The sequence below is a fragment of the Eubalaena glacialis genome, chromosome 8 (assembly GCF_028564815.1).
Source record: "Eubalaena glacialis isolate mEubGla1 chromosome 8, mEubGla1.1.hap2.+ XY, whole genome shotgun sequence".
Classification (NCBI taxonomy): Eukaryota; Metazoa; Chordata; class Mammalia; order Artiodactyla; family Balaenidae; genus Eubalaena; species Eubalaena glacialis.
Genome location: NC_083723.1, coordinates 129,235,321 through 129,249,027, shown reverse-complemented (window position 1 = coordinate 129,249,027; position 13,707 = coordinate 129,235,321). Strand labels below are relative to the sequence as shown.

General features: G+C 44.5%; 1 protein-coding gene across 4 annotated transcripts in view; it reads left to right on the top strand.

Moving 5' to 3' along the window:
• The window catches only part of ESYT2 (extended synaptotagmin 2), a 74,331-nt gene that overhangs the window by 22,388 nt on the left and 38,236 nt on the right, over positions 1–13,707 (top strand). For all 4 annotated transcript variants that reach the window (XM_061199007.1, XM_061199005.1, XM_061199009.1 and 1 more), the window contains exons 2-6: positions 4,359–4,400; positions 5,248–5,382; positions 7,751–7,827; positions 11,801–11,873; positions 12,120–12,209. In XM_061199007.1, coding sequence (XP_061054990.1) covers positions 4,359–4,400; positions 5,248–5,382; positions 7,751–7,827; positions 11,801–11,873; positions 12,120–12,209 — 417 coding nt within the window. The remainder of the gene's footprint in view (positions 1–4,358; positions 4,401–5,247; positions 5,383–7,750; positions 7,828–11,800; positions 11,874–12,119; positions 12,210–13,707) is intronic.

The window sequence follows — 13,707 nt, the reverse complement described above, 5'->3', positions numbered from 1 at the left end:
CTTCAGGCTGGTTTTGACCTGATTTTTCAGCTTCAGCATCTACCAATCCTCCCTTCTCTTAATCCAGCCAGCGTAACTTGCATGCACCATTATTTCTGCTTAGCGTATTCTCTGCATGGCAAACCCCAGCTAACCCTTTCAAACCCATCTCACGTACTGTCTTCCTGAGTCTCTCGTGGACTCTTGGAGGCAGCATCAGACCCTCCCCAGCCCGCACTGTTCTTTCTTCCTAGGCTGGCGGTCATACCTCTCCACGCCCGTCCACCCGCCAGCATGAGCCTCCCAAGGACAGGACCATGTCCAATTCCGTGTCATGTCCCTGGCTCTGGGCACAGAGCCAGACCCCACTAACTGCTCGAAAAATGGCTTCTTCAGCCTGTTTTTCAAAAAGAACAATCTATACGTTTGCGGTAGATTAAAGCACAGTGACGAAAATGCAGTAACAGAATCAGAACTCACAGCAGGCGAATTGTATTTCTGTCCTGGTGTGTGATGGTGAGTAGAGAAGCTCTATTATTACATGTAGGTGACTCGTGGCACTGGTGTGTGTCTTGCCTGAGGTGTGACAGGATGACTAGGAATTGCTGGTGCACTGGCAGACCTAACTTGAGAAATACCGGTGAACTTCGAGAAATCAAATACTGTTAGGGAAGGCGAATATTTCATTTTGGAATATTTTTTACAGGAGTCATTATTGTTTTCGGTCATTAAAGTGTTTGTTTCAACATAGTTGTACTTTACCTTTAAAACTTGATGATTCAGAAAAAAAAATTTTCAAATCAGATTGGGAGTAGATTACTTATAAGAGCGTCTTGTTTCTAAGTATCATTCTCTCTAATATAATTAAAATGTAGTTTATGAAAATTCTATTGTCACATAATTTTAGAGTCATTTATTGTATAAAGTAGTACTTCTGTGTTAGAAAATTCTTAGTTTTAATCGTAAATTACAATAATAACTAGAAAAGTAGTTTATGTTTCTTACAAGTAATTCAAACATACAGAAATAGAGGAAAATATAAAAGCCTCATTCCCCTCCTTGTATTTTTTTTTAATTATTTATTTATGGCTGCGTTGGGTCTTCGTTGCTGCGCACAGGCTTTCTCTAGTTGCGGCGAGCGGGGGCTGCTCTTCGTTGCGGTGCTCGGGCTTCTCATTGCGGTGGCTTTTCTTGTGGCTGAGCGTGGGCTCTAGGCGCGCGGGCTCAGTAGTTGTGGCTCACGGGCTCTAGAGCGCGGGCTCAGTAGTTGTGGCTCGCGGGCTCTAGCGTGCAGGCTCAGTAGTTGTGGCACACAGGCTTAGTTGCTCCGTGGCATGTGGGATCTTCCCAGACCAGGGCTCAAACCTGTGTCCCCTGCCTTGGCAGGTGGATTCGTAACCACTGCGCCACCAGGGAAGCCCCCTCCTTGTATTCTTGCAAACTTTTTCTGTACATTTATAAACTTGTATAACATATAAAAGTATATGTTTATATGCACACATACAAACATAACAGTATTTTTAAGAATATATGGCTTCTATTAATAAATTTTCATTAATTGGAAAGTCTGGCAATGTTTTCTATTACCAAACATAGTAGTAGTTTCTTGTAATGCTTTAATTGAAAGTAGAAGTTCATTTGATGGTATTTGCACATATGAATTTGGTACGACGTACTGACTGGAAGAGAGAGGGACTAATACGGGCCCAGTTGGTAAATTAAATCACTTGTTTGGTATCAATAGGAATTCTCCAATGCTGGGAAGATTAGAAAGGAGCCACTTAAGTGTGCCGAGGATTTTAAGAGTTGGACTTGGAGGCAGGAGGTGAGGGTCTGCCCCTGCCCATGGTTGTGTAACTCGAGGCCTGTCTGCATGGTCGTGGTGGTGGCTGTGAGGATGGCTGGGCGTGTTCCCAAACAAGAGCAGAGCAGGGTCCCCTCCAGTGGGGCTGCACTAGGCGCTGGGCAGGGTTGGGGGGCTTGATTCCACCTAGGGCTCTTCTCATGCGCTCGTTTCTTCTACCCTGTCCCCTTCTTCCCCGGGCAACAGTGTTTTAAATTTTTGTTCATTTTTTATTAAAAATTTTTTATTATTTCCCGCCCCGAGATGAATGGTAGCCAGTTGTACCTGCTTTTCTCCGTTTGTACTTTCACTTAAAAATAAATCCTGGGAGTTATTCCACAGCAAGTATTCACACAATTCTGGAAATCACTGCTGTGGAGCCCCTCCCCACTCCTGGAGCTGCGCAGCACTTCGAGTGTGGATGCAGCGTCTGTTCCACCCAGCGGTCCTGGCCGCTGCTGCCACGGGCAGTGCTGTGCACGCATCATCTTTCTAGAAGAGATTCTCAGAAATGGAATTGCTGGGTCGCAGGGTGGTTGGATGCACATGGAATTTTGTCATTACTACTTAATTATTAATTCGTGTTGATGGATACTAGCTCTTTCCTAGGAATCCTAGGAAGGAGTTTGAATGTTGAGTGAAACCAGTCTTAAATCACTCTCTTCTTAGTCTTGGGTGGAACACTGGGTCTGGTAACAGTGTTTTATTGTGAACTGCTATTGTGTTTGCTGAACTTTGCCATTGGCTGTTTCAGGATTTGTGTAACCTCTGGAGTATAGACGAATCACTATTAAACAAAATTTTCTACTTCTGGCTGGCACTCAGGACCTCGTACATTTAAGGCATGGAATCAGAGTTTCAGGCTCTACTCTGATCGGAGTGTGTCCTCCTGAGGGCTCGGCGAGCTCCACGCACTTTCCACGTCCCTTAGTAGCAAAGTGGCCAAGAGCATGGGCAGACCAGTCTGGTTTGTCATCCCCATTCTGTCACTAGTAGCTACCCTGTAAATTTGGGATAGTAATAGTTCAAATTTGTAGATTTGTTGTAAGAATTAACTCAGATACCATGTGCGTGACTAGCTTAGCACAGAACCTGCTGCATAGATAGCAATTCATACTCAGTAAATGGTAGTTACTTGTATTATTTTACACAAGTATAGTTTGTAGCTTAGTTGTATTGCCCTCATTGATCTTCCAGAAACCTAGTTCAGGGGAGATTTACAATCTGTCCGTTGGCCGTCCCTCGGCATCTGCCTTCCCTTGGCATCTACCTTCCCTCCCCTTTTGCTCCTCTGAACCTTTCAGCTGAAGGGCCTTGAAGAGAGCTCACCCTCATCAGCCACCTCATGCCACGATCTAATCCTCTTGTGGCCTAGCCCAGCTAGTCTGGTAAGCCCTCCAGCTCTCCCCACCCCCAGCCCCAAATGCCTCCTGCCTTTTGGGGGGAAAGTGCAGTCCAGTTCCCTTCCGGTCGAACCTCTGCAGTGACATAGCCTCCAGATCTGAGCAAGCTTCGCCAGCAGTCCTTTCCTGAGTCTTTGCTTCTTGAGCGTCATCTTTCTCAACTCTTGAGCCTTTTCTTCATTCTGGAAGGTTGCTATCCATTTGGTTTTGTCCCAGGATGGATTCAAACTAACTTAATTTAGAAAAACTTACTTGTCATGCTAGCCCACCCTCGGGTTCAAGCAAATTAAAAGCTTCACATCCTGCAGCGTAAAGGAGTAGGTCTGCTCGGGCACGTGGACGTGGGGCAGGTGGAACCTGCTGTGGCCTCTCCGTGAAGCTGTGGGACCACAACAGACATGATGACGGTGGCCTCTCCAACCAGGACCTGGCTGCTTCCAGCCCCATTCCGTGGTTTGCGCTTAGAGGCCAAGCCTGAGAGTGGAGTTGGTCCTCAAAGAGGCATCTTCTTGGTACAGACCTGCCTGAGATGCATCGTGCAGCTGTGCCAGAACTGCAGTTTTCAGGATGTTAGTGTGGCCAGCGTGTTCTTCTTTCTTCGAGTGGTGGGGGAGTACGGAGCATTTCTCAGAGGAGGACTCCCTGCCCAAAACAGCTTTAGCCTTTTTCTGCAGGGGTTGTTTTAACACCAAGTAGGTTTTTTCCTACCTCTGTCCTTATTTTCTCCAGTATACAGGCCCCATCATGGAGAACCATTAGAATTCTAATCCTCATCTGGGAGACAGTGTGGAGAGATTTGTGCCGGCTCCTTTGGGCCAGAAGGGGAGGGAAAGGTGGGCTTCTGAGGCTCTGAGCCGAGGTGCTGCAGGCAGGGGCCGTGCTGGTGGCGAAGGAGGAGCTTGAGACTGCGCTCCGGGAGCCCCTCGGCCCGGCGGCGAGGTGGGCAAGGGCTTCAGAGTGTCCTTAGAGCGTGGAGAGCCAGGGCCGCACGGTTCTGTGTAGGGCTGCCCAGCGGCGGGCTTAAACAGCATTATACAAACAGTAGATATACAGGAAGAAGACTAAATGGCCTGCGTGGCGTTTTACTTAGAGTTGTCAGGAGATTGTAAGTCGTGTGTGTGTTTTTCTCTTAGGTTCATTTTCCAGACACTGAAAGAGCAGAATGGCTAAATAAGGTAAGAGAAGAATACCGAACACCAGATATCAGTGGGAATTAGAGGATGACATGCCATATTTCCATATTTGGGGATTTGGATGCTGACAATATGTGAATGCATTTGGACTTAGCGGGTTGGCTTCTGCTCTCAGAAGAACTCGGTCATAACTGAGACATTACTTTCCTTTTCTAAACAGTACAGACTGTTTCTTTGACATGAGAAAGTTAATGATATATTCATAGTTGGATGTTTGGCCCTGTGTCTTCTTTCCTGATCAGCTACTGCTCAGATCTCTTTTATGATAGTCATAAGCGAAAATTTTGGAACATTATTGTGAAGAGGGAAATAACTCCCAAGAAATCTAGTGGTAGATAATAATCTTTTTTTTAAAGGTTATGTTTTTAGATCATTATACTTTGAAGTAGATCTCTTTTTTCTCTATATTTTATATATCCTTAGAGTTATATAGTAAAAACTAATGTGAATAATGATTACCCAAAAAGTAATCACTAGAAGTTAGTCCATCCTTAAAGAAAACTCATTAATGTTGAGAACGATACAGTTTTAGAAAGTTTTTTTAGCAGTGAGTTGAAACCACAGGATTTTCTGACTTTTTAGCAATGATTAAATGTGCTGATATGATTAAACAGCATATTTAACTAGAATAACTAATTCCTGAAACATATTGGTTGGTTAATCAATAGTTTACTGTTGTAATACATTTTTAAATTTTAGGTGCATAGCAAAAAGGATGGCCCCCCCCTTTTGCTTTTCAAAAATTCTGGTAAACTATAGGAGCATAATTTTCCATGATGACTTAAGTACTATACCATCTTGTTTAACCTGAGCTCTTTCTCCTTTTCAGACAGTAAAACACATGTGGCCTTTTATTTGCCAATTTATAGAGAAGTTATTTCGAGAAACCATAGAGCCGGCCGTGCGGGGAGCACACACCCACCTCAGCACCTTCAGCTTCACGAGGGTTGACGTGGGGCAGCAGGTTTGTTTCTTCTTAAGTGTTCTCACCTGTGCACAACTGAAAAGAATGGTAAACTACCTGAAACTGTCTCTAGAGAAAGCTGCTTTGCGGAAGGCTGGCAGTGTTTGGGGTCCTCCCCAGGTCTGCCTCCCATGGGGCCCTCTCCTCCTCTGTTGGGGCCTCGCCTCGTTCGTCCACTGTGGTCTCTCGGCCAGTCCAGGTCCGTCGGAGGTCCCCTCAGCCCCAGAGAGTCTCTGCCCCACGTTCTCCTGTTAGAATTACCTTTGTACAGCTTTCTACCGTCCGTCCTGCTGGAAAGGGAGTTTGATGTGTAAACTCACTAAGGATGATGAGACTGACACAAGCTGGAGGCGCCCGCTCCACCGCAGCGTTTACGACAGCAGCTCAGGCTCCAGTGCTGGGCTTGCGGCATGGCGGTAGTGACACAGGGGAAGGGAAAGGTAGGCTTTGTTGTTGGACTCACATTATATACGAAAGAAAGTCACGAATTCCAACACTGCTAGGAAGCCTCAAGACCACCATTGAGGGCAAGTTTCCTTTTTTATTTTTTTAAGTCAGTGTTTACAATAATTAGCAACAGTTGAAGGTAATATTTTTTTCTGTTGAGGTGTAATTGACACATAACATGGCATTAGGTTCAAGGTAACATTGTTTTTTTGCCTAATAAAAACTCGGAGTTCAGTGGTACTTTTAAACTCACACACCAGGGCAGAGCCCGACAACCCACTCTCACCACGCACGGCATCCCGATGTCTGTGCTTCAGTCTGTTGGGGTGTTAGTGAATGTGGCTGAGGACCATCTGACCCCCATCCATGTCACTGCCTCCAGACTCGTTCCCATCCCACACTCCCCAGGCTGTCAGTCACCTTTCCCCATCAAGGCCCATTTTCTGTGGGCAGAGAATGCTCCTTCTCTTCCGCGGTGCCTCAGGTGTGTGTGTCCTGCCGAGCTGTGTTTTGCAGGCCGTTTGCCCGCTTGGCTGTGAGGTCTGCAGCACGCTGCAAGTCTGGGTGTGGGCATCCTTTTGTTTGAGCACACCGGGCCAGCACAGGACCACTATGGGACACTACCTTTCATTTTCACTTTACCTCAGTCACCTCCAACGATCACGATAGGTGGGAAGACACAGCTACGAGCTAGAAAGCACGTGACTGTGAAGGGCGGACGGTGACTAGCTTAGGCCTCGACAGCCGCGTAAGGTCTCTGCGGCGCGTCCTTCCCCTGCCTGCCCCTTCTCCTCCGGCCCTGCAGTCACTGTCTCCCTCTGGCTGGCGTTTGTGTCTCCCAGAGTCAGGTAAGCCCATGCTGGCGCAGATCTGGAATTCTCGCTCCAGCTGGGTTTGTCTCAGGAAGAATTACGTTCCTGTTTCACACGCGCTTCAGTTTGATGCTACGTAAGATCATCGTCGGAGGAGACGGCAGGAACGCAGAGGGTAGTGCGGGTTCATTCGGGGAGCTTGGCGTCGCCGTGGCTGCATGGACCTCTTTTGGGCACACAGGACCCGGGCTGTTTGATTGAAGGGACAGAAGAGAGGGGCAGGAGAGCCCGAGCAGAAAAGCCCGGGACCTGGGATGGTAGGAAGTGTAGACTTAGAGTTTCTCCTGCAGCTGGGTGAGGAATAAGGTTTCAGGACACCCACACTGTCAGAGTGAGCGGTAAGACTCCAGACGTGCGGTCGTTCTTCAGCTTGAGTTTTTAATGCTCAAACGTCATGGTGAAAACTTTCTTAGGAGGGGTCTCAAATCAATGAATGGGAAAAAGGTTTTGAAATGATGTTGAAATATAGCATTTATTGTAGGTCTGCCTTTTCTTTTTATGGAGTCATTTGATTGTGACCTTGTAGCATGTATTAGGTGTTGAAAATATGGCTAGTATTTTTGATTCACTCAAAAGCCCCATTTTTATTAAAATCTGAAGAAATGGAAAATTATGACATAAAAAATGAAAGGGAGTTATATTTTAAACAATTAGTAAGGATGGAGTGGAGGGAAAGGGTCAAAGTCATCTGGAAGAGACAAGGGCCCAAGGGTCCTAGGAAGGAGCGAAGCCGGGTCATAGCGGAGCTGCGTCTGTGGTCCCTGAGCACCTGCTGTGCCAGGCCGTGCTCCTCGACCCGCATGGTCCTGTGTCCTGTAGCCTCACTGTCGCCCATGTGGAACTGCCCTCCTGACCGTGTTTTACGGATGAGGGCGCTGAGGGACAGAGGTTTGACAACTTGCTGGAGGTGAAACAGCTAGTACATTGTGAAGCAGAGTTTTCACTCCTGTGGCCTGATGCTGAAGCTCGCTGTCTCAGCTCTGCCATGTCACAGGGCTTGGTTTTCTTTCACCCTTCCTATGTTTTAAGTAAGCCAGTTCTTGTTTCAGCCCCTCAGGATCAATGGTGTTAAGGTGTATACTGAAAATGTGGACAAAAGGCAAATTATTTTGGACCTTCAGATTAGGTAAGTTTGTATTTATGTCATAGTTAATGATGTGTGATGTCACTTAGCTGTACCCATAAGGTGGAGGATATAATGAGCACATTTCTTACCTGCTGTTTGATGGAATTGGACTAACTTCTTGTTGAAGACCTAAATTTATTTACTTTCTGGTTTTAGTTCCTGGTAGCCTAGATAATTGCTATCATTCATAAAACATGTTAAATAAAAGAAAGTAAAGGCACTACAAGAAAAGAAAACGACAGACCCATATCCCTTGTGAACATTGATGCCACAATCCTCAAGAAAGTGCTAGCAAACTGAATTCAGCAACATAGTAAAAGGATTATACACCGTGACCAAGTGGGATTTATTCCTGGGATACAAGGATGGTTCAACATAAGAAAAGTGATCAGTGTAATGCCCCACATTAACAGAATGAAGGGGGAAAAAAAACCCTGTGTGATTATCTCAGTTGATGCAGAAAAAACATTTGGTGAAATTCAACACACTTTCATGATAAAAACACTTAAACAAGAAACAGACAGAAACTACTTCAGCATAATAAAAGGCATATATTCCCAGCAAGCGGCATGCTCAGTGGTGAAAGACTGAAACCTTTTCCTCTGAGATCAGGAACAAGACAGGGATGCCTGCTTTCACCACTACTGTTCAACATGGTACTGGAAGTTCTTTTAGAGCAATTAGGTATGAAGAAAACGAAGTGAATGGCATACAAGTTGGAAAGGAGGAAGTAAAATTATCTTTGTACACAGGTAATATGATCTATGTAGAAAACCTGAAAGATTCCACAAAAAGCTTTTAGAACTAGTAAATGTTCTACTTCTAGCAAAGTAGAAGGATACAAAATCAATGCAAAAAAAAAAATCAGTTGCATTCTATACACTAACAACGAGCAATCCAAAAAGGAAATTAAGAAAACAATTTCATTTACAATAGAAACAGAAAGAATAAAATACTTAGAAATTAACTTAACCAGGGAGGTGGAAGACTTGTACAATGAAAACTACAGAACATTGCTGTAAGAAATTAAAGAAGATATAAATACATACAGATACATCCCATGTTTGTGGTTTGGAAGACTTAATATTGTTAAAAGTCAACACTAAAAGCAATCTGTAGAAGCAGTGTAATCCATATAATCATATATCTGATAAGGGATTGAGATCCAGAATGTATAAGGAACTCCTACAACTCAACAGCAACAAAAAAACAAATAACCTGATTCAGAAATGAGCAAAGGACTTGAATAGACATTTCTCCAAAGAAGATACACAAGTGGACACAGGCACATGAAAGGGTGCTCAGCATCACTATTTATCAGGGAGAAGCAAATCCAGACCACAGTGAGATACCGCCTCACACCCGTCAGGATGGCACCTATCAGAAAACAGATGAGTGAGGATATGCAGAAATTGGAACCCCTGTGCACTGATGGCGGGAATGTAAAAGGTACAGTTGCTATGGAAACAGAATAGTTGTTCCTCAAAAAATTAAACAATTACTGCATGACCCGGCACTTGCATTTCTGGGCACCCAGATACCCGAAAGAATTGAAAACAAGGCCTCAAAGAAGTATTTGTGCACTTGTGTGTTCAGAGCAGCTGTATTCCCAGTAGCTAAAACATGGAAGCAACCCAGGTGTTCATTGACTGTTGAATGGGTAAGCAAGGTGTGTTATGTACATACAGTGGAGTATCATTCAGCCTTTATAAAGAAGGAAATCCTGCAGTGTGTAGTGTCCATCCTGCTACAACAGGGATGAACCTTGAGGACATTATGCTAAATGGAATAGGATAGTCACGAAAAGACAAATCCTGTCTGATTCCACTCACGTGAGGCCCCCAGAGGAGTCAGATTCACAGAGACAGAAAGTAGGATGAAGGCTGCAGGGGGCTGGGGGAGGCGGGATCAGAAGTCGCTGTTTAACGGGTATAGAATTTCAGTTTTGCAAGATGCAGAGAGTTCTGGAAGTGATGGTGGTGATGGTTGCACAATAATCTGAATGTGCTTAATGCCACTGAGCCGTGCACTTAAAAATGGTTGAGATGGTAATTTTATGTATATTTTACCACAATAAAAAATAATTGGGAAAAAAATTACTTAGGGGTCTGCCAGGTGCCTTGCCTGCGTGGTAGAGAGGTTTTCTCTGGCTCTTGTCTTCACTGTTCGTGAGCCTTTTTTTCTTTTTTTTTTTTTGGTGTCTTATTGACTGCCAAGATTCCGGCTTTCCCTGACGCCCCGGCGCAGCTGTGTGCAGGCCGCCGCTGAGCTGCTGACTGACACATGGCCCCGCAGGGTTTGGTTTGTTGTTTTGGCTAAGGATCATTTTATTTTATCATGTCATCTTTGAGTTTCTAAAGTGTGTTAATATAGTAAATGAACAGTCAGTACCAATTACCTTTATTCTAGAAGGGAGCATAGAATGTTGTGATGATGTAATACGGAAAACTCTGCATCTTTAACATATTTGGAACTACTGCAAACGCTGCTGCCATCAGGGCAGTAAAAGAGGAAGCCCCGCGTATGTCTTCGGATCAACTGCACCCCGGAAGGGCTGTCCACTAGGCTGAGGATGAGCTTCAGGAGCGTGGGAACCTTTTCTCTTGTTCCAGCACCGAGGGAGCACTGCATACACGTTCATTAAATAAACATTGGAATGAATCTGCTACCGGACACCATTTTGAAGATGCAGCCTGGCTTTTGTGGTTTCAGCAGACGTGACGGCATACGCAAGTTATGCAGCTCAGATATTTATGTCTCTAAAAAGTCTGCTTTTTCCTGTGTTCCAGATAAGGACCGTAACTAGGTTACTGGCCGTGGAGTTGGGGAAGGAGTAATTGAGAGCTATGAGGAAATAAATGATCAAGTCTTAGTGTGTGTGGGCGAAAACCTGTCGCTCACCATCTGCCTCTACAAGGGTGAGGCTACCAGCCACTGCAGTTGCTGACCTTCCACACACCCTGAAAGGAGTTCAGGGCAGAGATCAGGAATGAGGCCCTCTGTGCTCTGGGAAAACTGGCAGAACAGGTCTTCAGATAGATATATTCAGGAGACGATGTTATGAGCCCAATTTCTCGCATCTTCTCATAGCTAGAAAAGCACTGCTATCATTAACTTAGATGTCTGCCCCTCGTGGCTAGCAGCAACTTTCTGCCAAAATGTGTGCTTGACTGTACGTCCCTCCTTCACCAAAAGAACCTACAGGTATTGACTTTTACATCAGGACTGTGAATATTGGAAGACTTTCATCCCAGATGCCTTTTGTCACTGTTTTGCTCATGTGCTTAGACAGTCTCTCTCATGGTTATCAAATTGCCCCCCGACGCTCCCACGCAGGAGTGGGAAGTCCTGCTTCCAAGAGTCAAGGGTGGGAGTCAAATCATACGGATCCCACGCAAAATGTAGTGGACGTGCCATGTTCATTGTAAAGATTGGTGTAAGCCTTACATTCAGCATCATGCTGTATTCATGTTTGTTGATTGAAAAGACTTAATCGTTGAGTAAGATGGGTGTAATGTCCAACACCTCAGATGGATGTAATGTCTTTAACCTTTGACATCAGAGGGCCCTGAGCACTGCTAGTTTCCTCAGTACGGGGAGCTTGGGCACAGCATTTATTTGTGGTGAAATATAATCTCAGCATTTTTTATGTTTTAAACAAGCATAGTTGTTTATAAAACAAATGAAAACTACGCTCCATCAAGAGACTGCTCCAGAAGCTGCACTTTGAGAAGTGACATTTATACCAAGGCCTCCGGCCAGGCTGCCTGCCTTGCCACCCGTGCGGTGGTACTGACTGGTGTCAGTGACCGCTCCAGCGCAGGCACTAGAACGCTCTGGCACGGCCAGGCTGCAGGTTACAGCTTCGCCTACAGTCTAGTTCTGCTTGCTTTACTATCATTGTATTCAGATTATATAGCTTGCAGGTCTGTGGTGATTAAAAGAATGTAATACAGAACTTTTTCTTTGCTAGTTTTGTAGGAAATTGTGAGATTGATTTGGAGATCAAGCGATATTTTTGTAGAGCTGGTGTGCAAAGTATACAGGTAAGGTTTTTTTAAGTTTCATAGTCTTCTCAAATTCTCTGTGCTCTATTCAGAAAAAAAATCATGAAGTTTTTATTAACTCAGAATTTCTTTGAAGTTAAATTTTTGTTTATAGGTTGTACTTGAGAGAAACCTGAAGTCAGATGCTCAGGAATCACTGAGAGGATCCTGCATCCTCCTTCTTGTGTCTGTAATGGCCTGTGGAATTGTTTTCTGTTAATGTTTCGGTTTCCCATTTGAATTTAGATTCATGGTACAATGCGGGTGATCCTGGAACCACTGATTGGAGACATGCCCTTAGTGGGAGCTTTGTCTATCTTCTTCCTTAGGAAGCCAGTAAGTCAATGTTTATTTCATTCTTTTCTTCCCATTCACTGACAAGAATGTGTACATATCGAAGAATAGACAGAGTGGAGAAAAAGAGCTTAACTCACTTTATTCCCTTTGGTGCATGAATCCTGCGTGCTTTCATCTCTTTATGCCTTAACAGAGGGCTTCACATCTCTCGATAGACAACTTTTTTCCTCATTATAAAAATAATATGTTTGCTGCAGAAAATTTGAAAGCAGACCTTAGAAAGTATAGGTTGTAACTAACATTCAGCACCTATCACTGAGTATGATATATATTTACTCATTCAATCCTCATAGCTCTGTAGTTAAATACTAACACTAAATACTTTTGCCGACCAGGACCTGAGAGTCTGATTTGTCCAAGTCACAAAACCAGTAAGTCTGGGGATCTGCACCTGGACCTGCCCTGGTCTGGCAGAGTTGCTATCCTCATACTCACCCTAAGTCGCCCTGCAGCCGTTCCCCCTCCCCACCATTGCCTGCCTCTCGGGGTGTGTTGAATGAAGCACACAGTATGCTGTGTTTTTAAGAGTCACAAAGATTAATTTTGACTAAGTTATATTTTAACACTTGGATAAACCATGATATTATTATTTTACATTCCGTTTTTGGTTATAAGTCGTCAATACTTATTACTCATTATTAGCCACAAAAGTAAGACAACAAAAATGTCACCTACCTAGACTCTCCCTCACTGAGACCCTTTCTCCTCGCCGAGGCCCCTCCGCTCACTGAGACTGTCCATCCTCACCTGGGTGGCTCCATTCCTACAAGGCTCCTCATCTGGGCTTCTGCAGCCTCTGCTTGGCTTCCTGCCTTGGCTCTGTCCTTAGTGGACTTCACTGCTAGGGGTCTTGCCCCGGCAGACTGACCCACCAGGGGCCTGCTCTCACTCGCAGACGGTCATCTGTCCAGTGCAGTGGTAGTACCACCCCCACCCCCTCCCCCATCATCCCTTCCACCTCCCTCCTTCTCTCTCCCTCCTCTCCCAGAATGCTGCCCTTCCCAGGACACGGGCAGCCAGGTTCCCTGCTTGTCCCTGTGCCTCGTAGCACACTTCTTAATCTTTGGAAGCCACAGCCATATCTGTCTCCATACAGTTCAGTAAATGTCTGATGAATGAATGGACCTGTTTCTCAGATACCTCTTCACAGTGTGCCATTTTTGTAACCTGCGATGAATCCTTTCTGGAGGTGTCATTAACATCATGTGTAGTGTAAAATGGGGATATTCATTTGTATAATTTGATTCAAATAACTTAATATAAATTATTGTTGCTGGTTTTTAAAATACAAGTTTATCTAGACCAAACAAGTGGTACTTTCCTGTATAAAAACATAAGAAGTAAGTGTCATCACTTTTTGTTACCGCTAAAATTATTATTCTCATTTGCTTTTTATTGCTTAAATAATTGGCTTATTTTGAACGTATCTTAACAACACAAAACATGGTAAAATTCAAAAGCTATTAAGGAACATCTG